General features: G+C 31.8%; 2 protein-coding genes across 4 annotated transcripts; both read left to right on the top strand.

The window, feature by feature from the left end:
* On the top strand, window positions 6,747-11,990 carry LOC105160593 (trehalose-phosphate phosphatase A-like). 3 transcript variants are annotated; one of them, XM_011078039.2, is made up of 14 exons: window positions 6,747-6,927; window positions 7,041-7,123; window positions 8,994-9,038; window positions 9,143-9,619; window positions 9,703-9,843; window positions 9,954-10,025; window positions 10,143-10,265; window positions 10,364-10,420; window positions 10,518-10,619; window positions 10,736-10,813; window positions 10,916-10,985; window positions 11,071-11,141; window positions 11,231-11,323; window positions 11,457-11,990. In XM_011078039.2, the coding sequence occupies exons 4-14, from the start codon at window positions 9,329-9,331 to the stop codon at window positions 11,508-11,510; spliced, it is 1,152 nt and encodes a 383-aa protein (XP_011076341.1). In that variant the 5' UTR covers window positions 6,747-6,927; window positions 7,041-7,123; window positions 8,994-9,038; window positions 9,143-9,328; the 3' UTR covers window positions 11,511-11,990. The 3 variants fall into 3 exon arrangements, with proteins under 3 accessions (XP_011076341.1, XP_020549194.1, XP_011076340.2); XM_020693535.1 differs by lacking the exon at window positions 10,736-10,813; XM_011078038.2 differs by lacking the exons at window positions 6,747-6,927; window positions 7,041-7,123 and adding an exon at window positions 8,025-8,425.
* On the top strand, window positions 15,756-21,459 carry LOC105160592 (beta-fructofuranosidase, soluble isoenzyme I-like). The gene is made up of 7 exons (XM_011078035.2): window positions 15,756-16,226; window positions 16,365-16,373; window positions 18,984-19,843; window positions 20,084-20,245; window positions 20,337-20,575; window positions 20,843-20,930; window positions 21,034-21,459. The coding sequence occupies exons 1-7, from the start codon at window positions 15,812-15,814 to the stop codon at window positions 21,232-21,234; spliced, it is 1,974 nt and encodes a 657-aa protein (XP_011076337.1). The 5' UTR covers window positions 15,756-15,811; the 3' UTR covers window positions 21,235-21,459.

Here is a 23,190-nt window from a genome sequence, read left to right as displayed (position 1 = left end):
ATATCGTATCAAACACTTTTACTTACCTCATAATAATTTATTCTATTTAAAATACTTGAGTATCTTACTTTTTAAATATTTCGTTATTACTACTTAATATTGTTATTCAGTTTGTCTTATTATTTATATACATAGAGATCGAGCGTAAAAATATCAAACAGTATAGATTATACTGTACTAACTGTTAAATTTAATCTGAAGGTGTTATGATATAAGCCACACTATTTCATATTTCCAAATTCAATCCATGTAAATTCTTTTTTCAATATTATCCTTTTAAAATGCCAATTAAAATAGTTTCATTATGTGATTTGTTTGTTACAAAAATAGAAATGCAGGGGGTGGCAACCCCACATATAGATCCATCATGAAGGACTACGTTTGTGCTATGCATGTCCGTCAACTTTTGTATAGCTGATCTATTTTCATCAAGAATTAAGGCCTAATTACATGATGATCAATACATAAATCAAAATGCCCATTTAGGTCCAACAAACTCTGTGGTAAGAATTCAAACTCGTTTTATAAACAGCGTTCGACCTTAATCATTTGACCACAACCATTGGTGGTGGTGCTTTCTTGTTCATTACAGCACAAAGGGGAAATACATTTAAATTAATTAATAAGATTGTGTGTTTTTATTGAACTGTAGTATGAAATCAATCCAACTTTTCAAAAATAATAGGTACGAACAAACTTACTTTGACTTTAATTACTATTTAAATAACCGAAAACTGAAAATGAAAACATTAACAACACAAAGCTAGAAGATTGTTGGCTGTTTGGGTATTATTAATGTTGGTCTGGAAATTGAAAATAGCCCACATATTGATCGTACAAAAAGAGAAATGTGTGCGTGCAGACAGAGAGCAGCAGCACACCATCGACAAGTCACCAAGAATTTGGCAAGCACGAATTTTTCAATGCGTGTGAGACTATTTTGCTTCTAGAAAAGGCGTCTCCCGCCATCTTCATTTCCTTATTTCATTTGGAATTTATTCATTTTAGAAATGAATAATTACACTTTTCTATTTTAAAATTTGGTATAATTAAATGTAAATTCTTGTATATTAGAAAATTATATTTAATATTTTTAGATTTGCTTTTGTCTAATAAATAAGTTTACCCGTTTGTTAAAATTCACCAAATATTTTGATGATATTAACAAAAGAATTTGGATGAAAATCTATATTTACCATCAATTGACTTATTACTGACTTATTGCAAATTAAATGAATATTTTTATGATTCAGATTACTATAACACATCTTCACATGTTGATGTATTGAGGAGGTATATCTTTACTGTTATAAGGTGGTTTAGTTACAAAAGATTTGTCTGACATGCAATAAGTCAATCGAGGATAAATATCGATTTTCATTCAATTTTTCTTGTTAATAACAACAAATATAGTAAATTTTTACCAACGGATGGATCTATTTATTAGACAAAAACAAACATAAATGGTATTAAATGTAATTTTCAAGCTATAAAAATTTACGTGTAATTATGTTAAATCTCATAGGAGACTTGGCATTTGGTAATTTTATATAGGTACGTTTGAATTTTTTTCAAATTACATTCATGTTTTTTCAGTAAAAACTTTTATGAAGTAAATGCTTTTGCCCTTCGTGAAAGATTTACACAAAATCGTTCTTGAAATTTGTCCAAATGATATGAAAATGTGTAGATTTTCATAATAGAAGACCTACAAGATAGAATATAGCATAGGAAAGATTCTAATTATAGTACTCTAATAATTAAATTAAATATATAAATATAGAAGATAAATGCTTAAGGTTGTAAGAAATATAAAAGTAACAAAAATTATACCTGGAGCATGTAAGGCTCTCATATTATATATTTTTCTAGATGACGATTTTTAACCACATACTTAGGAATTGATGAAATAGTCATTGTGAATCCATACATACTCGGATTCGCATCTGGTCCAAGTGTTGAAGGAACGACCTGAAATAAAAAAAGGCACAGATCATGGCATATTTTTTAATCAAATGTAGAGTAGGAAGTATTTGATTTGAACGCGACTTTCAGAAGATTGTCTCCACATCAGAATTAATTTCTTCTATAATTTACAAATTATAGATACAATTATTTTTTTCCAAGATTGTTACTTTTATTTTGAACCAAATAAAAACAAAAATAAAAATTCAAGTAACTTTTAATGGGTATTAATTTTTCCAAAGGAATTAATATAATAAGAACTATATATAAGACAGCGACAATTACATATTTAAAAATATATACAAAAAAACAAAAATTACTATGATTAGTATTTATAAGATGCATGGACCCAAACCAATAACAAATTGAGTAATTTTTATTTATATATTTTATTTATTGATGTGATAATTATATATATATATATAAGAGCTCACATTAATGTAAAAAAGTCGTAGCAGTTCAATTTCTTGGCCCACACCATACCTAAATTTGCCTAAAATATTGAAACACATGACGTGTATATATATATATTTACTTGATTACTTTTCATCAAATCACGACTTCCCGTGACTGGATACCCAATATCTGGTCAAAAAGTTGCTACTATTGTCTTTTGCGATTTCATTGATCAAAAAGGTTACGCGTACATGCTATGAATAACACACCAAGAAACGCACTTTGCATATTACGGGTCTGAATAGGCTATATAAGTGACAATTACGAGTATTTATTGAATTCAAATTCAAATAAAATACTAACTCATTCATTGACAGGTCTGCTTTGATGCATCACTATGAGCTTGTACTAACCTCGAACAATCCATTGTGGTACAGTTGGAGATCAGGTCTAGTAAAATTTAAGTTTATTTGATTTTTCATAAGTTTTTTTATAGATATTTTTATGTTTATACTATTAAGTTGTTGATAAAATTATAGGATAAATTACAACGAGCTTTTTTGAAATTCGACATAATTATAACTATTCCTTCATTACTTGAGAAATTATCGATACTCTACTGATTTAACGGACATTCGACAATTAAATCAGTCCGTTAATTTTTATTTATTTTTATGATGATTTGATCAAAATATGAATATATACTATTTTTACTTTTATATTAATTTATTATTTTTTCCGTCTTATATAAAAAATATATTCATTTATTTGAATTATTGATATATCGAATTGACGTTTTAATATATATAAGCACATTGTATCGTGTGATAGTACCATGCAAGTCAAGTGGCGATTGTCGTATAATACAAATCCTAGTGCATTACAACAACCCTCATTAAATTAAACCTACCCACACCATTCGTAACTGGTTTCACGACAGCGTCCCGCTCCCCTTTTTTTTTTCTATATTTTTTTAAATAAATAATAAAATACTTTAAAATTCATAAAAGTAATTGAAATTATTTGATTATTTTTTTTTAAGAAAAATGAGTTTGTAATATCTAAAAATAAGTATTATGATTTCATAAGCTGTTTGAAAAATAATAAAAAAATTCAAACATTTTTTTTAGTCATAACATTTTTAATCATATTGATTACAAAAACTGTCATCATAAATATCTGCAAGTTCAATAATCGTAATATTTCAAGAATTTATTTTTAAAATAAAATCTGAGTTATTATAAATTTAAAAATTATTTATAAGACAACTTTTTAAAATAAATTAAAAGTATAAAACTCGAATCTTCCCTTCATGATTCTTGTTTTGTTTATTAAGGGAGAGACTCCTACAGTAACACTATAATTGTCGATTACTTAAATGCCTCTAACTTATATTATTTCTTTGATAGATACCCATATTTCTTTAAAGTGTAAATTATATTTTACCCATTTATTGCTCTTAAATATCACATGTGCAGTGTATGTAATATTTTTTCAACAAAAAATTGATTGAGAAATATTTAATATGGCATAATAAAAATCTCGCAAAATTGAAATTGACAAGAAAACTGAAATAAAAAAATGAGGCAAGTAATTAATGAGAATTAGGGTAAAATTGGAGAGGAAGCATTGGCGATAGCCATTTTCATTGGGCAAAAACAGAAACTAATTAAATTGTCATTATTTACTATATATGTAAACGAATCTTAGTTCTGGCAGTATCTGTCAGAGAGCAGAGGCTGAGAGACCTTTGACCTAACAATAAATTCTTGGTTGTTGGGTCTCCACTTGGCCCATTTACCAGCTTGGACTGGGCCCCAGCCCACACGACCTCCCATGCACGTTTTCATCTTGGCCCCACATCACCACCACGTGGTTTGGTCATTTGTCAATTTCAATCTTTTCTTTTTCTTTTTCTTTTTTTTTTGGGGGTAATGTCCCAACACCAAAGATTACTGTCCACATATTTACTCTTCTTTCACATTCTTTTTCTTATATATAAATCCAACCCCCCGCCCTTTTTATGCTGTGTACATATGTTGTTAGGTAAGTTGGTGTCCACTTTCAACCCACCAATAGTTTTGGTAATGATTGTTTGACATTGTACTCTTTAAATATGATCGTTTTAAAATAAAGTGACATGTAACTATTTTTCAAGAAATAGTATTATTTTTTAAAACGTGTTTGTATATAAAATGAAGGGTTTTACAATTATAATTATGATGAATCCCTCAAATATTAATTAGTTTAATTATATAAATATTTATTTATTTTTTATAAAATTATAAATTCATTTCATCCGAATAGAGATATCAATTTTAAATTAGAAACTATAATCTTAAACAATATAATTGCAATTTTATAAATAATAAAATATTTATATAATTAGACATAATTTTAAAAAGTGTATATGTAATTTATCTTTATAATTAAAGATTAATGATAAATAAAAAAAGGCGAAATTACACTTTTTTGTCTCATAAACTTATAGTTCTTTACTTTATAAGATTTTCAAAGTAATTGAAAAATTAAAAAGAATTGATATACCATAAAATAGAAAACTAAATGCATCATTTTTTTTTAAATTTATGGGACCATTTTAAAAGTTTTGATAAAATATAGGACTAAATATATTAAAAAAAATTCAAAATTTGTGACTAATTTATCTCATAAAATAAATAATTAAAAACATGGAAGACCTTAATTTATAGGGATTAAAAATATAATTTTAGCACATAAAAAGGGTACAAATATAGGTAGTACTAAATATTTTAGAGGGGGGGTAGTGGTGGGGCAGTGCGCAACAACAACTGGGGCTAGGGCTTCAACCGACGTAAATCCAGCTGGCATGGAAAACGACCAGACAATAAGTGGGCCCACTGGCAACGTGGCCACGTCAGCCCTGACACCAATCACAAGTGTCTTTACGCGCCATTAGCCCCCGCCCCTCCAAGTCCTACTTCCACGTGTTATGCCCCGCTTTTCCCATAAGATTTTAGTATGGGCCCCACACTTACTCTAAGTTGGTCAAGACTTTTAAATTCTTGTTATTGTTAATTAATATATAATTAAAAAGTTTGGTGGAAAGTAAATCACTTTACTAGAATCATACCAAAACTACTGTCTGCTTTACTTACTCTACGTGGTGTCTATAATTAATTTAAAATCAAAAAAAATATTTTATTATTTTAAGAATATATATTAATTGAGTAAAAATATATTAAAAATAAAAGTAAATTATAAGAAATTATTGAAAAAAAAAAGATAAGAGACGGAGAAGTTGAGAAAGTCGAGAGATGAAAATTTGATAAAAGAGAAAAAAAAGTAAAAATTAAAGATATCAAAAGGGTGCTTTTCGAATACATAAAAGTAAAATATACAACTCAAGACTTTCGTTTAAATTGAAAAATGACAAAAAGGAGAAAGTTGAGATGAGTTTTTCAATGAAAAGTACGCCAATTTAAATAAAATTCTATTAAAAAACTGAGTACTTAAAAAGGTTTTGTACAATTTACAGACCACTCACATAGTAAATATTATTTTTAGTGTAATTACAACTCTATTTATACTCTACACCAATTATGTAATAAATGAAATTTACTCATATTAATGCCGTCATTTGAGGACGGGTTCCACTTCCTTGTGCATCGAATGTACAGAACGTTATTCGCATTTGATAAGACGATTGTAGTGACAGTACATAATTGTGAAAATAAAACGTGAAAAGTACAATAAACGTCTTTGAATTTTACTAATTTCTTAGCAACACTGCACATGAAAAATCGGATATTTTTTATTTGAAATTTTATTTTATTTAACATATATACATTATGTATACAAGTATAATATCATTTATTCTATTTCAAAAAATATTTTGCGACACTTCCTATGTAATATTAAACAAAAAAAAAATACAACTAAAATCTGAATAGAAAATCTAATATTTCTGAATTAGAATACACAATTTTGTTTTATGATATTCGAAAGGTAACGGCTGAAATTTAATAGAGGATGTTTGGACTATTATAAAATGAAACATTTTGCAAATATCTACCATTAAATATTTAAATTTATATTTTAGTTTATTTAAAAAATTAATCATAATAATAATAATATTAATATTTTTAATTATATTTTATACTACATATATATATATTTGTGGGAATAAGCATTAGGTTGGTAAAAGCGTTGGATTGGAGACACGACACAAACACGGACTCAGCAGTTGTATAGTGGTCAAATCGCGTGCAGTGTTGAAGCTTTCCACCAGCAAAGTCGTCTGTGGTTTCAACCCTCCGGTTCTCTGTTCTTTCCTAATTCCTACCATTTCTATCGCGTACGTCTCTCTCTCTCTCTCTCTATATATACCGCTCCCTCTCTTAGTTTTCTTTTCTTCTTTTCGTCTCTTCCGCAATCCCTCTCCATACACGCACATATACGTACAACGCATACGTACATTTCTTCTCCACTTCTGTATACATACGCTTTCATTGTTCTCCGTGAATCTTTTTCATCTGGGTTTCTGCGTTTCTTTTTTATTTCCAAGGATCGTTGTAGTTTGAAACGGTGACGTCATCTCTCTTTATTACTAGAATCTTGTTCTTTGAGCCATGACTCTGTTCACAATGCTTTTGTCTGATTGCTGTTCGCTGACGTTTATTTTTTTGTGGTTTTTTCAGGGTTTAACCCGCATTTTGCAGGATCTTTCGCCCCGTACCATTTCTTCATACGTTTCTTCCGTCGGGCTCAAGAGAAAAATCAGGTATGGCCCTGCATTTATGCGTTTTCATGCATGTCTCAATGTAGTAGCATATGAATTTTTTTGCTGTATATCCCTCTGTCTCTCTCCCTCTATACATATAGATATATATCTATATATATATTTTATATGTGCGTGTGTGTGGTGGGGGGTCAAATTCTTGATATCTTGTTCATTGTGTTGCGATTCATCTGGTTGCTGGTTATTGCTCTGTTTGTATTAAAGAAGTTTTAGCCATTTCTTTAAATTCTTGATATCTTGCTCGCTGCTATTCTTTCTTTTCCTTTTTTCGTCGGAGTTTTCCATTTTATGATGTTTATAGTGGAAGAAGTTAAAAAATCTTTTTATGTTTCTTCGATGCCTTTGTAATGAAAAGAAAAACTGAGAGTATAACTTCTATCTTGTGTTTAGGCCCAAGATGTCCTTTTTTTAATTATTTTCTATATTTCTTGCCACAAAATTTAGGTATTATTTTCTGCTGTAATAATACGTTGCTTTCTGAAGTAGTTTCATTTTTCCTGTTTCTAGATCTTACTTATGAATTCAGTTTAATTCTAAATTTGTGGTCTTTGTTCAACTATGGTGAGTTACAGTTATTTCTGTTTTTCTCCCAACGGCAGGACATAAAGACTAAACCTTGATTCTAATTTGTCGGCCATAGAGCTGTATTAGTAATAGTCTGAGGTGATTCACTCATTTGCCTTCACCTCCAATTTTTTATGGAGTCCCTTTCAAGCTGTCGGCTGGTTGGTGCATTATATAATCAAATGAATCCAACGTTTTTGTCGATATTATTGCCAATCATCTTCTTAGTCTTGATCTACAATAAATAACTGGTTGTACAGATGTGCTAAGATATTATTCTTTAGTGCTTGAAAATAATTTTCTATAGTAGAAAGAAGGATGAGAAGAAGAAGGTCGAATGAAAAATTTCTGTCCCGAAAAATTATACTATCTGGTGGTCACAGACATTTATGTGATAGCAACTACGTTATGGGGACACCTGAATTTTCAATACCTTTCATGAATAAATTGGTTTTGTTGCATTTCTGAATTTTAATGTGCTGGGGCCATACGTTTAATGCTCCCCATGCTGCTCAGTAGGGCCATAATATGTGGCTGAGTATAGTGTTTCCTCTGTTTGATGTTGGCTAGAAAAGGATGCAATCAACCGTCGTTCTGATAAACCCTTGAATATGCACTTATAGAGTTTTAAGTGGTCAAGTTCTCGGAATTCCTAGTTATGTTCCGGCTTTCGTTGAGGCAATTTTTCTTGGTTTGAAGGGATATAGTTTGGTAGATAATGTGAGTAATTGTTTCCTTCTATTTCTCTTCCTTTCTTTGAGGTCTTTTTTCATCTTAATTGGTTATGGCATCATTAACTCGTCTGCTGGTGTGATATTGCCAATCTGCCGAACTATGTTGAACAGAAATTGGTGGTTGTGTTGTGCTTATCTTTTTATCTCAAAAATCTTCTTAACTTTTCTGATTTCGTCTTCTTGGTTACTTCAAATGTCAACCATCTACTGCTGAACAACTCTTGCCAGTTGTCAGCAATCTCTAATATACACCCTTCAGTTTGATATAAGAGATATCATGCAAATCTAAGTTCATCCTAATAGCTGAGCTAGGAACGTTCAAGTTTGAGTAGGTTTTTTTGTATATTCTGTTCTAAGTATCTTTTAGTTACTTTCTATACATAAATAGATCTTCGATTTTTCACTTAGCTTCCCTCTTCCGTGACATACATGTATTCCCACTCTCTGGCATGGACCTTGAACTTGCATAGTTATTTTTCTGATTTCTAGGGGAGCAAACCTTTAACGCAAAAAGATTTATTATGACTGATGGGATCTTTCTTGAAATCCTGCAGTTACTTCAATCGCCTGAGACGAGACATTTGGTCACAACCTACAAAGTAAGAGAGATGCTCTTTTCAGATTTGAGTGGCGGCACTATAACTGTTCTGGCTTTTAACTTTGCTTCCATTTATTAACATTTGGTGTGGTTATTATGCATCAGATGTCTTCTGCTTGATGGACTGCTTTCCCTGCAGCAGTGATAAATACGCTCTGAAGAAGTGGTTTTTTATTGACAAAAGGGTTGGTTAAATCGAGTGAAAGATTTTAGAGCAAAAAGAAGCTTAGCATCTGACTTCTAGCTGACACGTTAATTGAGTTGTATATTTGAACCCGAAATCTGGATATAATGGACCTAAAATCAAATCATACGTCACCTGTTCTTGCTGATGCTGCTCCAATGAATAACACAAGATTAGGCATTCACTCGGCTCTGCTGCCGTACCCTCACAGTGGCTCTCCTTTTTCTCCCTCTCTCTTACTAACTATACCAAGGAGAAGGCCTGGTATTCTTGATGATGTTAGGTCCAGCCTGTTTGATGCTATGAAATCATCATCCCCCACTCATGAGAAATTTGCAAAAGAGTCGAGCTCTGAGACAACTCTAGGTGATAGCAATATTGCTTACTGCAACTGGATGGTATTATTCTCATGCTCTTCTGAACTCCTTCAAGATTTATTCTATCATAAAATGAGTATTCAAATTCATGTTTTATTCTGCAGCTCAAGTACCCATCTGCGCTTGCATCTTTTGATCAAATAGCAAATAGTGCAAATGGAAAGAGAATAGCTTTGTTCTTGGATTATGATGGAACTTTATCCCCAATAGTGGACAACCCTGATCATGCCTTCATGTCAAATGCTGTGAGAATCTATTCATATAACCTTTTAGGCGATAGTGAATATTAGTACTAATATAAGGCCTTTTCCTATTCTCGTCCTCTCAATTCTGAACCTGGATCATTTGTTTCCAGATGCGTGCTGCTGTGAGCAATGTGGCCAAGTATTTCCCCACAGCTATAATTAGTGGAAGAAGCCGTGACAAGGTGATTGGCTGGCTTCCGATCGACTCTTATTGTGTTAATATCGTGTTGTATATGTGTTATTTATGGAGACTGAGTATATGGCCTCTTTTTCATTTTTTTTTCATGTCGTTTGTTCAGGTTTACGAGTTTGTAGGGCTAACCGAACTTTACTATGCTGGAAGTCATGGAATGGACATCATGGGACCTGTTCGGCCCTCTTCCAGTGATCACAAGAACTGTGTCAGGTCGACTGACAAGCAGGTAGCAATACTAGAAATCTTTATCAATTTTTATGTTCTCAAGCTATTTTCGATTAATTATGGATCTAATATTTACGAAGTTACTTGCGGGGTATACAGGGCAAGGAAGTTAATTTATTCCAGCCTGCTAGTGAATTCTTACCCATGATCAATGAGGTACTTAACTGTCTTTTTCTATTCAGTAAAATGCATCATTTCAGGAAATCTTATTCATTCAGATACATGACAACGTCTAGTGTTATGCTTAAACCAGGTTTTCAGATCTCTTGTTGAGATTACAAAAGATATAGTTGGTGCAAAGGTTGAGAACAACAAGTTCTGCGTTTCTGTACACTACCGAAACGTGGATGAGAAGGTAATGCTCACGTCCGGTTTCTTGCTCTTGGGTATTAAATCGAGTCCTCTTGAAAATAATGCTTTCGGACTGACGACCAATGCACCCTTTTTGTGGGTTGGCTTAAATATTTACAGAGTTGGACAACAGTCGGCCAATCTGTTGAAAGAATTTTGAAAGAGTATCCCCGTTTGCGACTGACACATGGTCGGAAGGTGTTACTTCCAAGAACATTTCACTTGCATATTTTGATTTCGAAATGCCTGCTTTTGGCTTGTTCTATTTATACTTCTATTTACTCAACTTTACCGATTCAGGTGTTAGAAGTCCGACCGGTTCTCAACTGGGACAAGGGTAAAGCTGTAGAATTTCTACTAGAATCACTTGGTGAGTAGAAACAACTACTTATTGTTCTAGTGCATGCTTTCCTCTGATACTATCTACTGAAATTTAATGTTACATGATATTATAGGGTTAACAAACTGCGATGATGTTCTTCCGATATACGTTGGAGACGATCGCACTGATGAAGATGCATTCAAGGTAGTCTTGAACTTCATGAAGATCTCTCATTTCCCATTATTTACTAACAATTAAAATGAGAGAATCTCAACTAAAATCACATGCTACAGGTCTTGAGAGAGGGTAATAGTGGTTACGGTATTATAGTCTCTTCTGTGCCCAAGGAAAGCAGCGCATTTTACTCTCTCAGAGATCCTTCCGAGGTACTACTTCTTTTCCAGTCTCTACAAACTTATCACGGCACTTTTGAAACTACTTAGACATTATAATCTAAAGACTGTAAAAGAACATCATGCGTCTGTGTATGAGGTTGTAATAACTTCGCCTCACATGCAGGTCATGGAGTTCCTCAAGACCTTAGTGATGTGGAAGCAGAAAAACACGCTATGACTATCTTGACATAGGAACAATGCGTACGCTTTGAAGATACATATATGATACGACAAAATATATCTTTTTTTTCCCTTTCTTTTTACGTTATAAGATCTGCATGGGGTTGGGAGCGGAGGTGCCTAATCAAAGCTTCACGAAGCAGCGACCAGTAGTTACGTTTCTCGTTGCTCGGAGCTAATTGTGAATTCTTTCTTCTCTTCTTCACTTGGGAGCACCAAGGAAGCCCTCAAACCCCATAGTGTTCTCTCACCAACATTGATTGTTCCTTGTAAATCTCCCCAAGGGAGGGTATATGAGGGTTCATTTGTTGATTTTTTTTGTTTGAACATTTCAACTTTGATTTGTCTTAGGTTATTGTTGTACTTGAGAGCACTAGAATCCATTCAAAGGATATGTGTATGTTAGTGTTATGACCATCTTGTTTGTTATAACGTTGGAACCGTAGAAATTTCAAGATGATCGTATCCTTGTATGTTTCTTCTTATATTTTTTAAAATACAGCAATTTAATTTCTTGTATTTTTTAAAATTAAGTATTTTACCTCCATGTTTAGGATTGAGTTTTTCGTTCCAAATTATAAAAAAAAAAAACATCATTTATATTATTTAAGGAAAAAAACTAATACATATAGTGTAAGTAACATAAAGAATGTAAAAAGATTTAAAATAGAAAATATAATCACAAAGCGTGGATTCAGACAATCGTGCCGATCTGAAATTATTAACTTGCGCACATTAATAATAATTGTTTCACATGTTATGAATAGGCAGAGTAGCGAAACTACGATTAATTGATTGAGAAATACATACGTATAATAATTGTGACACTAACATTTCAATCGATCGATAAATATATTTCAAGTCCAAAGCTAAGCCAAACACGTACTACATGATTTCAACTCACCATTGTAATCATTATATAATCCAAAATAGCAATTATTTAAAAAAAAAAAATTCAATCATAGAGAGTCATCTTTATTTTTGGAATAATCAAAATTCAAATGTATATAATTATTTAAGGCTATATTTCAAATTCATAAGTTTTTGTGATTACAACATTATTATTTTTTAGCAACAAATATCAATATAAAATTATCATATAACTGATAAAGATGGAGGAATTTAAATATGAGGATGGGTCTTTGCAACAATTAATTAGCAAAAGATATGATTAGCTATAATTTTTGACTTTATTATTTGGGGGATGATTTTACGCCACAACTTTTTAATCAATCGGGCCAGTCCATGTGTTAGGTAAAATTTGTCGACTTTTCCTTTTTTATGTATCCCTTCGATTTATCAACTGAATATGGATCGAATTAAAAATTTTAATTTGTATTGTATACCGAATCAATAATTTTAAATTTATTTTTTCTTAAAAATTTGATTAGTTCGGTACAACACCAATTGGATCGAATTGGATTAAATTTATCGAATTAAATCAGTTATTTCAATTGAATATTTTCTATTTTTACATTCCAAAATATCGATTTGATTTATGGAGATGAACACCTCTAAATTTGCATTGAGCTTTTGCATCTAATGTGGACTATACTTAGATTATGATTAAATGCCCTAGGTATAATGCAATGACCAAACGTTGTAAGAATTTGCGTATATTTTACTCGAGTTGGTTTGTTCCAAATGTTACTAATATATGCATTATTACCAATATTTTTTTTAAGTCAAAGTGACGAACTATTATTTTTTGAATAAATCAACTACAATCATTAATATAAAAAAATTATATCTAACAACTATAATAATTATATACTAATTATTAATATCAAATAATTATTATTAAAATAAAATAACATCCCATACATTGGTGAGAACTCAACGCATGACGTTACTGCTCAAAAAGCTTTCTTGGGGGTGGAAATGAATAAGATATGGAAACGTGGGAGGAGTTAGTTATAATTTAATGTGAAAAATGACCGCGTCACATGCCTCACGTGAGAGATAGTTGGAGATTGCTCGCCACGTGACCGACTTAAACTACCACGTACTTCATAGTTTTTACTACGCTTTTTTTTTTTAATTTAATGCCCGTCCTAAAATAAAGACAGATATTTAAAAATTGTATGGTAAAAAAAGTGTATCAAATATTTTTATTTTATATTAAAATCAAATTCAGGAGTGCATTATAAAATATGTGTTAAAATTGGTATGACGATAGTAAAAAAGAATTCACTCTCCTATTTTGTACACATGTGTAGTAGCTCCTCATTTCTTGTATAGAAATAATAATTACATAATTATATATTAACTAAATAATATATCAATTTGATTATTATATTAATATAATATAAAAATATTATAATAAAAATTCACGTAAAATGAGACAAGTCTAAAATTGCTTATCAATTATTTGATGCAAAATGTAGCAAAAGAAGGTGGTCCTTTTGATGTGTTCAGAATTGTCAAATCAAAGGTGAAGGGGAGTTGATGTCTCAAAGGAAAAACAAACACACACTGTGAGTTGTATTCATATAAATGTAAATATATTTTTATTTTAAAAATGCCCATCAATATATCTACTTATTTCACATATTTACAAATAATTTTAATATTTATTTAACAATGAGTTCATTCCATCAGCCTCGTTAGGTATTCATTCAATTTTTATGATGAACTAATTAAAATTTCTTTTTGAATTATGAATTATATATATTTTTTTAAAAGTAAAATATTTTTACGGAAAATATACCGTATGAATTATTTTTTCCCCCTTTTTCTCAAACGTTCTTTTTTTCTAAATCCAACGAAGTTATAGTAATATTCACATCACTATTATGGGCTATACAATTGATTTTCCTTTGAAGAAAATTTTTACAACTTTTTAAATAATTAGAACTATTAAGTAATTATATTAAATTTTAAAAAAAAATAGTCTAAGTTTAGAAGTGTAGTTGTTTTAGGGGTAGGTAGGTAGAATCACTGGAACATTAACACATGTTTGAGGGTGTAATGTTTGCAGCAGTAGTTTGGTATTTAGATGACCTAATGGAGTGTTGGGTACGTGTCTATGCTGATGGTGTAGCTCTTGTCCAAATATTTTTGGTTGGTTTCGGACAAATATTATAAGTCAAATAATGAAGCAATTCTCCATAAACAATTGGGTTTTTTTTTTATCAATAATTATGAAATTCATAATAATTTTTTCAGTGAAAATTGTGAGATGCCATCAGAGGTTGTATTCAGTATATGCACAATTAATTTTTGTATAAGATATTTTTTAAAATAAATAAATGACGCAGATTTTATACATGTAATCGAGTATAAGGTATGGTATCATTTTTAATTTTTAGTTTTTTTTAATTTACCAAAAATATTGAATAATTCGACGTTATCTATAGTATTAATTAAGAGGAATAGGTTTAGAAAAATTAATTTGGTAAGCAATAAATAAATAAATAGATAAAAATACCCTTATTCTTTTCTTCGGAAGTCTATCCAATAGACCTACAAATGTAATTTCAATTAGAAGCTAATTTCTACCAACGTATATAATTCTATTAATTACAATTTTTTAGTTATTTCTACATAATTTTAAGGATAGATTTGATATAATTATATGTGAATCCCATGTAATTTGAAAAATTACATCTAATACCCTTAATATCTGTTTTTGTCTAACAAATAAATCATACATTAGTCAAAATTCATTAAATTTACTGATATTAACAAAAAAGTTGAATAAAATGATTGACGTATTACTATTCTTGCAGGTCAAATATTTTTTCTTTTAAAATCAAATTATCCTATTTGTTAGACTGAAACTAAAATCAAGAATGTTAAATGTAATTTATCAAATCATAAAAGGTCAATGTGTAATTAAACTAAACTCTAGGGGTGGAAGGTGGAACTATCCCTAATTTTATTATTGAATCTATTAAGAAAACATATTTTGCTTATTAATTTTTCTTTTATGAATATATGATTATAATCAAAAACATAAAAATATTATTATTTTTTATTTACACACGCATCATCGTATTAATTGCTCTAATTAATCCAAATCACTTGATAAAGAAAAATGGACAAATCTCCGGTCATTTTTATTGCAGACGTGTCTGTATCTCCTACCGATCCTTTCTAATATAAAATTAAAATTAAAAAATAATTCATTATAGCAATAATAATATTATTTATAACTCACGATTTATTTATGTAAACAGAAAATTCCAAGTCACACACACACTTATCCAATCATGTGCTTCTGCTACTATATATATATACATCAAACTGAACTTGCATTGAACTCCCTCCAACCACCACCACCACCACCACCACCTGATGGCGACCGCCTCCTCCGCCTCACCACCGCATGACCTCGAAAGCGCCACCTCCTACTCCCCCATCCCCGGCGACCCTCCAGCGGAGGCGCAGCCAAGGACCAAGAAGCTCCTCGCCACCATTTTGTTTACATGTTTCTTTCTGCTGTCCTTGATTCTTCTGATCATCAAGCAAGAACCCGACCCTCAACCTAAACTCAATGAAGACAGCTATCAAAGCCCTTCAACTCCCACTTATTCTTTCTCTCCGGCGAGACCTCTGGCTGAGCCGCCGTCAAGAGGGGTGGAGCAAGGGGTGTCGGAGAAGGCTTTCCGGCGAGTCAGTGGCGGGAATTTAAGCTTCGCTTGGACCAATGTCATGCTGTCGTGGCAGAAGACGGCTTACCATTTTCAACCTGAGAAGAATTGGATGAACGGTAAATATCGAAAATTACTTTTTAATTAATTTTCTTGTAATTATATATATATATATCCACGTAAAATATTTCTGATTTTTTTTTTCTGGGTCTTATTACATTGATGTCTGGGGCTGACCGGCTGGTTTTGCTGAACAGATCCTGATGGTAAGTGGTTCAAATCTCAACTCATTTTCGTGTTTAATTTTCTTGAAAATGGGGTAATATTAATTAATTAATTAATTACAGCAAGTCAAACATCCATTTCCTGAAACTGCTAAAAGATATATGTGTAGTAAAAGCGCATATGAGAAATTTCCAGGTTTTTCCATTATGCTATTTTATTTTTAATTTAATAAAACATTAGAAAAGTATATATATATATATATATGTATATAGAGAGAGAGTATACGTATACATATAGAGAGAGAGGGGGGTTTTCATTGCAATTTTGGTTATGTAATTAGAAGTATTTGGCATTTTAATTTTTTAAAAAATAAAACTTGTGATTTGGTCTTTTAATTTTGTAAATTTCACAATTTGAGAATATATTTTAGCAAAAATTCTAAATCTCTCTGAAATTAGCTGGTGTACGTCATCTACCAATTTAAATTTGAGGATACATATATATATATATGACTTATAAGTATTCTTTCCAGCAAAATACATCCTTTAAATTGCAAAATTTATAAAAATAATGGATTAAATTGAAATTTCATGTTTTTTAAGCATAAAAACACTAAACACTTATGATTACGTGATCAAAATTACGGTAAAAATTATATATATATATATATATAATATGCAGCAAGTCATATTTGAGAGCAATAATTGGAGCTATAATTATTAGTGATGGAGCAATGATATAAGGGGCCAAGATTATTGGGAGGTATAGATGAGATCCACGTTAGAGTTATCCACTCCATCGCCCATTCCCCTCGTGCCTCTGTCAAATCTTGTCTCTCCATCATTCATCAATCTGCTTCTTGGAATTTCAATTGGTCCAACTTTGATTTTTAACTATTAGATTATCATATAGTAATATTTAAACTAAAATTGGAATATTTTTATACATGGTATTTTACTTGATTAACTATTTAATTATATATGAATTGTGGTAATTTATGTATCATATTTGCTGAAACATTACACGTAAAATTTTGGAGTTATCATTGATAACTAGTGTTCAATTATAAAAGAAGTTCCAAGACATAAAAATTTGCACTTTTATTTTTTCCGGACAACGTTTCATGTTTCCTGATCAGTTGAAAATATTTAATGTGATTTATGACAAATTTCAAATAAAAATTTTGTATAATTTTGTGCTATAACCATTAAAGTAGTTTTAGTTGAAATGCTGAAATGTCAAGATAGAATTATAATTACAACTACACCATTGAAAAAAAAGGTTTCAGCCCGCCTTTCTAGAAGTAACGAAATTATTCGGCACACATGATTAGAGGAGAAAATGTCATAATTAGTACTCTCAGAACGAACGATCATGATTAAGGTAATGTTTAATTAAAATTATCATTAACTATATATATGTTTTATTTATAATTGAATATCATAGCTATATGGACAAATATTCACATAAAGAACACTGAACATTCTTAATTTCAGACATTAGTTTAATGAGGTTGGCGGCGATCGAGACAATGGTAATGTTTGATTGATTTGAACACAGGACTAGTAAAAAAATTGGCAGAAGTGTCTTTATGTTGAATGTGAGATTAGGTACGGCAGGAATGGAATTACGTGTTTGATTTGATGTTGGTCTGTTGATTTCTGTATAATCATCTTCACTTAGCGTCTTTGACCTGCACGTTATTTGTCCCTTCAATTTGATTAGGTGAATCTAAACTGTGGCCTTGACATAATTTTAACAACACTCTGGATCTTTTATTACACATTGTTGTTACAACAATGAGTGTTTGATACGTGGTGTTATATTTTTTAAATTAAAAATATAATTAAATTGAAATTAAAATGGTATGCAATACACACGTGGATATAGCGTGTGTGATAAGAATGTCTGATTTTGTACTTCTTGAGGGAGTTATTTATGTGGAAATTAAGTTCGCTTTCTAGACACGAACTTTTTTGTCTTGGAATTTGTTAGGTAAATTTAAATTATTGAGGACATATGAAGAACTTGGATTTGAGGGAATGATTTAAATTAAATATTTCAAATGTTAAAAAATATAATTCAAAATGAAAATTTAATGCTTCAGATCCTTTATAGCATGAAATAATCCAAACAAGTTGGATGGATTAATATTATGGATTTGATCTCTAAATCCATTAAATGGAACACAATATAAGAGAATTATATTATATCTGGAACATGATATGATATTTTCAAATGGATGTTCATCTATTTGAAATTGTAATTTGAATTTGATTCGATATAGAATTTCACAATATTGATCACACTAAAAGTGATAGTTGAGGATGTTGGTTCAACTGCTAGGAACATACTACTTTCTATTAGAATGTTGTGTTCGATTTTTCTAATGATGTAAGGACTGTATTGATAAAGACTATGTAAGTATCCTTGTAAGTGATATATAATGTCCTATCTAGTAGGTGTGACGAGAAGTGAACCCATTAAGTTTATTTTATTTTTAATAAAAAAATGAAGTTTTGAGTTAGCATTTTGATCACCACATGAACCCTTAGATGTGTAGCAATCATGACAAGATGTGTTAGCAGATTTTCATGTGAATGAAAATGACAAATACCAAATGTAACAAATTGTGCATGTCTAAAAATCAGGTCCATTATACTACAATGGATGGTACCACTTGTTCTATCAATACAATCCAGATTCAGCTGTTTGGGGCAATATTACATGGGGCCATGCTGTATCAAGGGACCTGATCCACTGGCTCCACCTCCCCTACGCCATGGTGCCTGATCAATGGTATGATATCAATGGAGTGTGGACCGGGTCCGCGACAATCCTCCCTGATGGTCGGATCATTATGTTGTACACCGGAGACACCTACGATGTTGTGCAGGTGCAGTGTCTAGCATACCCCGCCAACTTATCGGATCCCCTCCTTCTTGAATGGGTCAAGGACCCGAATAACCCGGTCTTGGTACCTCCACCCGGCATTGGCCTTAAGGACTTCAGGGACCCGACGACCGCTTGGCTGAGTCCAGATGGTGACAAATGGCGTATAACAATTGGTTCGAAGGTCGACAAAACGGGTATATCACTTGTTTACGAAACCAAGGACTTTATAAAGTATGAGTTGTTGGACGGGTACTTGCATCAAGTCCCGGGTACGGGTATGTGGGAGTGTATTGACTTTTATCCGGTTTCTTTGACGGAGGAAAATGGGCTGGACACTTCTGCAAATGGGCCGGGTATTAAGCATGTCTTGAAAGCAAGTTTAGACGATGATAAGAACGATTATTATGCTCTTGGAACCTATGACCCGATCAAGAACAAGTGGACCCCTGATGACCCGGATTTGGATGTGGGAATCGGGTTGAGGTATGATTATGGAAAATACTATGCATCAAAGACATTTTATGACCAGAATAAGCAAAGGAGAATCTTGTGGGGTTGGATTAGAGAAACTGATGCTGAAGAACTTGATCTCTTGAAAGGATGGGCTTGTGTTCAGGTACAATTCATCCCTACTCATTTTTCCTTTTTGCCCCTCAACTTTTTGATAATTCAACCTTTTGATTGTAATATCTCAAGATTGACGAGCCTCACGACCTACTAAGATATCTGTCCCTGTATAATATGGACAAGGCAAAAAGCTTGGTGTTCAAAGATTTAGTACTTGCATGAATATTTTTTGGTAAGACTGATCATCTCTGCATAGCATTAATTAATCATAGTGACCGCTTTCACACAGTCTATACCTAGGACAGTCGTGTTCGACCAAAAGACAGGCAGCAACATACTTCAATGGCCAGTCGAGGAAGTCGAGAGCTTGAGATCAGACAGTTTTGAGTTTAATGATGTGAGGCTTGGACCAGGATCAGTTGTACCACTAGCGGTCGACTCAGCATCAGAGGTTTGTCTAATGGTCCAAAAATGTACATGATCAGAGTTTTGCTTTCTTAACCATTTGGATTCATAGAGGAGCTGTTTTGAGTGTGTTGCAGCTAGACATAGTTGCCTCATTCGAAGTTCATAAAGAGACAGTTGATGAGGCGACTGCTGAGGCAGATACCGGTTACGACTGTCCTACCAGTGGTGGTGCTGCTAATAGGGGAATCTTAGGACCGTTCGGCATTGTTGTTCTTGCCGACGACACGCTGTCTGAGCTTACTCCCATCTACTTCTACATTGCAAAAGGGACTAATGGCAAGGCCGTCACTCATTTTTGTGCCGATGAGTTGAGGTTAATTTCTTTCATTTGCTCAGTATTTAGTATAATCAGTGCTACACTCATTAATAATCATTAATTATCTATAACCGGTATCGGTGTAATCAACCCTTCTTACATTTTCTTTACATCTAAACTGGCAATCCCAATTCCCATGTTTGAATTGTTGTTCCAACTTCCGAGGCTTGTCAATCATGGTTGCATCAGCAACCAGTGTTCTTGTCTATATGAAACTTGTGACCAAAAATCATTTGTAACAACATGTACATTGGATCATTGTAGGTCGTCCAAAGCTGCCGATGTTGACAAAATAGTTTACGGCAGCAAAGTCCCCCTGCTGCAACATGAAAAGCTATCTATCAGATCACTGGTACGTCTCCTTCTATTCCTCCGAAAACCACCTCGACATTACATGCATCATCAAGTTGTTCACCTTAATCACTACGATACATAAGTAAACGTAAGATTTTCAGGTCGATCACTCCATCGTCGAGAGCTTTGCTCAAGGAGGAAGAACAGTAATCACGTCACGAGTTTACCCCACGAAGGCCATCGGCCGTGCAGCACGAGTGTTCTTGTTCAACAACGCCACGGGACTCAGTGTGACTGCTTCGGTCAAGATATGGAAAATGGACTCTGCCGATATCCGACCCTTCCCCTTTGATCAGCTGTGATGAACTCCAATTTTCGGATATGATTCCTTCATTCTTGGCATCAAATTGTTGCATATTTAAGGCCCACTACGAGCGTTCATTTGTTTTATTTTTATTATTCGAGGGTTTATATATAATATAGTTGAGCTGTAATAAAAGTTTTGGCGAACCCTTCAGATGAGATGAGGTTGTGGTGTAGTAACTTTGTACATGTTCTTGAAATAAAATTACCTTAATTTGGTAGAATTTTTGTTTTAAAGAGGTAACATCTTTCCCTGAATTACGGATGAGTGCTTCGTGTTATGATTAAAAGAAGTGGAAAATGTTGTATTTAAGTCTTTGTGTTGCCGGACCCAAGAAAGATCCATATCTTTACCAAAAAAGAAAAAAAGAAAAAATCTAAAAGGAAAGGAGAACAATGTGTGGGAATGGGATTCTTTTCTTTCAAATTAAGTTGCAATATCAAGATATGTTAGAAGCTATGATGCATGAATACAAATAAAACACAAATATGAAAAACTTTTAAAAATTTAAGCTACGATATTATTTTTGATCTCATAACTTAGACATTATCTACTTTTGATTTTAATAATTATAAAAATATGACTTTAAGAATAATATAATATATTTTGTCCCACCTATAGTTTAATTGTTAAATAATTGACGGGAATGACCATGTGAGACTCACATGACTGTTACGTGCGCGTTTTAGAAGGAAAAGATGCACGTGCCTCTCACAGAAATTTATCATTTTTGTCCCATAACGTAGTATTTGTTGACTTTTGATCCCAATAATTACGATATTCTCACTTTAAGAATAATAACTTGGAATATTTGTCACTTTTCGTCTTATTATTGAATATTTGATGGAGTGACCGCGTGATACTCACATGGCCATTAAGTTGGGACGTATTAGAGAAAATTCTGACATATAAGAGACATATGCTTTGTATTTAGAGGATTTGTAACTACAACTTTTGACAAGAAAAGAGAAATAACAAAATTAGAGTTGTCATCCTTTAAATTCTTTCAAACTCGAAAAAAAGTTGAGATTTTTAGACTAAAAATATGATTCCCACAAATAATTAAATTATTGCAAAACCAAGTACTACATATTACCATGGTAAGAAAGTTAAAATTTGAGAGCATTGGATCCACAAAAATCAAATTCTTGTTTCTTGAGCAACAAAATCCGAAAATTCAGAGGGTGGGTGGGTGGCGTTATGACCGTTAAAACTCGTAAATTAGTTAGCATGAGTGTGTGTCTGCCCAATTGCTTTTCTCTTTATTGAGATGACAAAAATAATGTATTAACTTGAATTCTTCTTTTTCTGCCACAATTTTCGATTGGTTGTCTGTTTTTGAGATTTGATTATTGTTTCCGAGGATTTCTGTCTCCGCTCTGTTTTTTGTCTTTTTAAGCAATATTAATAATTAATAAATCAAAAGGAAAAGGAATCCCAGATTGCAAATCCTCCTCTATACATTCCTTTTGTTCGAACACGTCACTGTTTCACTGAGGTTGTGATTGGATTTGGATGGATGTAGTTATTTTTCTCTTTTTCTTTTCTTTTTTTAATAATTATATCATTCTTTTTTAAAATTTAATTTTTTAATCAAAATTCACATAATTCACTTACAATAATAATATAAAATATGGAATAAAAAATTATATTCCCCTCCAATTGATTTATTCAAACTTATTACATGTTAAATAAATCTTTTCTGATCAAACTACTCTTATACATCTTCACACGCACTATTATATTTGAGGAATTACATTTAACCCTTATGAGGATAGTTTGATCAGAAAAGGTCTGTTTGGCCTGCAATAAATCAGTGGTAAGTCAATCAGAAATAAATATGAATTTTGATTCAATTTTTTACTAATATAATCAAATTCTATAAATCGTCTGATCAATATACGTCATTATCAGCATCAATATTAAGTATTTGTGACTAACCAAGAACTCCTGT

The sequence above is a fragment of the Sesamum indicum genome, linkage group LG4 (genome assembly GCF_000512975.1).
Source record: "Sesamum indicum cultivar Zhongzhi No. 13 linkage group LG4, S_indicum_v1.0, whole genome shotgun sequence".
NCBI lineage: Eukaryota > Viridiplantae > Streptophyta > Magnoliopsida > Lamiales > Pedaliaceae > Sesamum > Sesamum indicum.
This window is presented reverse-complemented; position numbering and strand designations above follow the sequence as displayed.

Bases quoted from the DNA above. Each gene is read 5' to 3' on its own strand.
- LOC105160592 (XM_011078035.2), top strand. From the start codon at position 15,812: ATGGCGACCGCCTCCTCCGCCTCACCACCGCATGACCTCGAAAGCGCC. The intron at 19,844-20,083 runs GTACAATTCATC...GCTTTCACACAG, and splicing joins AAGGATGGGCTTGTGTTCAG to TCTATACCTAGGACAGTCGT. The intron at 20,576-20,842 runs GTTAATTTCTTT...GGATCATTGTAG, and splicing joins TTTTGTGCCGATGAGTTGAG to GTCGTCCAAAGCTGCCGATG.
- LOC105160593 (XM_011078039.2), top strand. From the start codon at position 9,329: ATGGACCTAAAATCAAATCATACGTCACCTGTTCTTGCTGATGCTGCT. The intron at 9,620-9,702 runs GTATTATTCTCA...TTTATTCTGCAG, and splicing joins TTGCTTACTGCAACTGGATG to CTCAAGTACCCATCTGCGCT. The intron at 10,026-10,142 runs GTGATTGGCTGG...TCGTTTGTTCAG, and splicing joins GTGGAAGAAGCCGTGACAAG to GTTTACGAGTTTGTAGGGCT.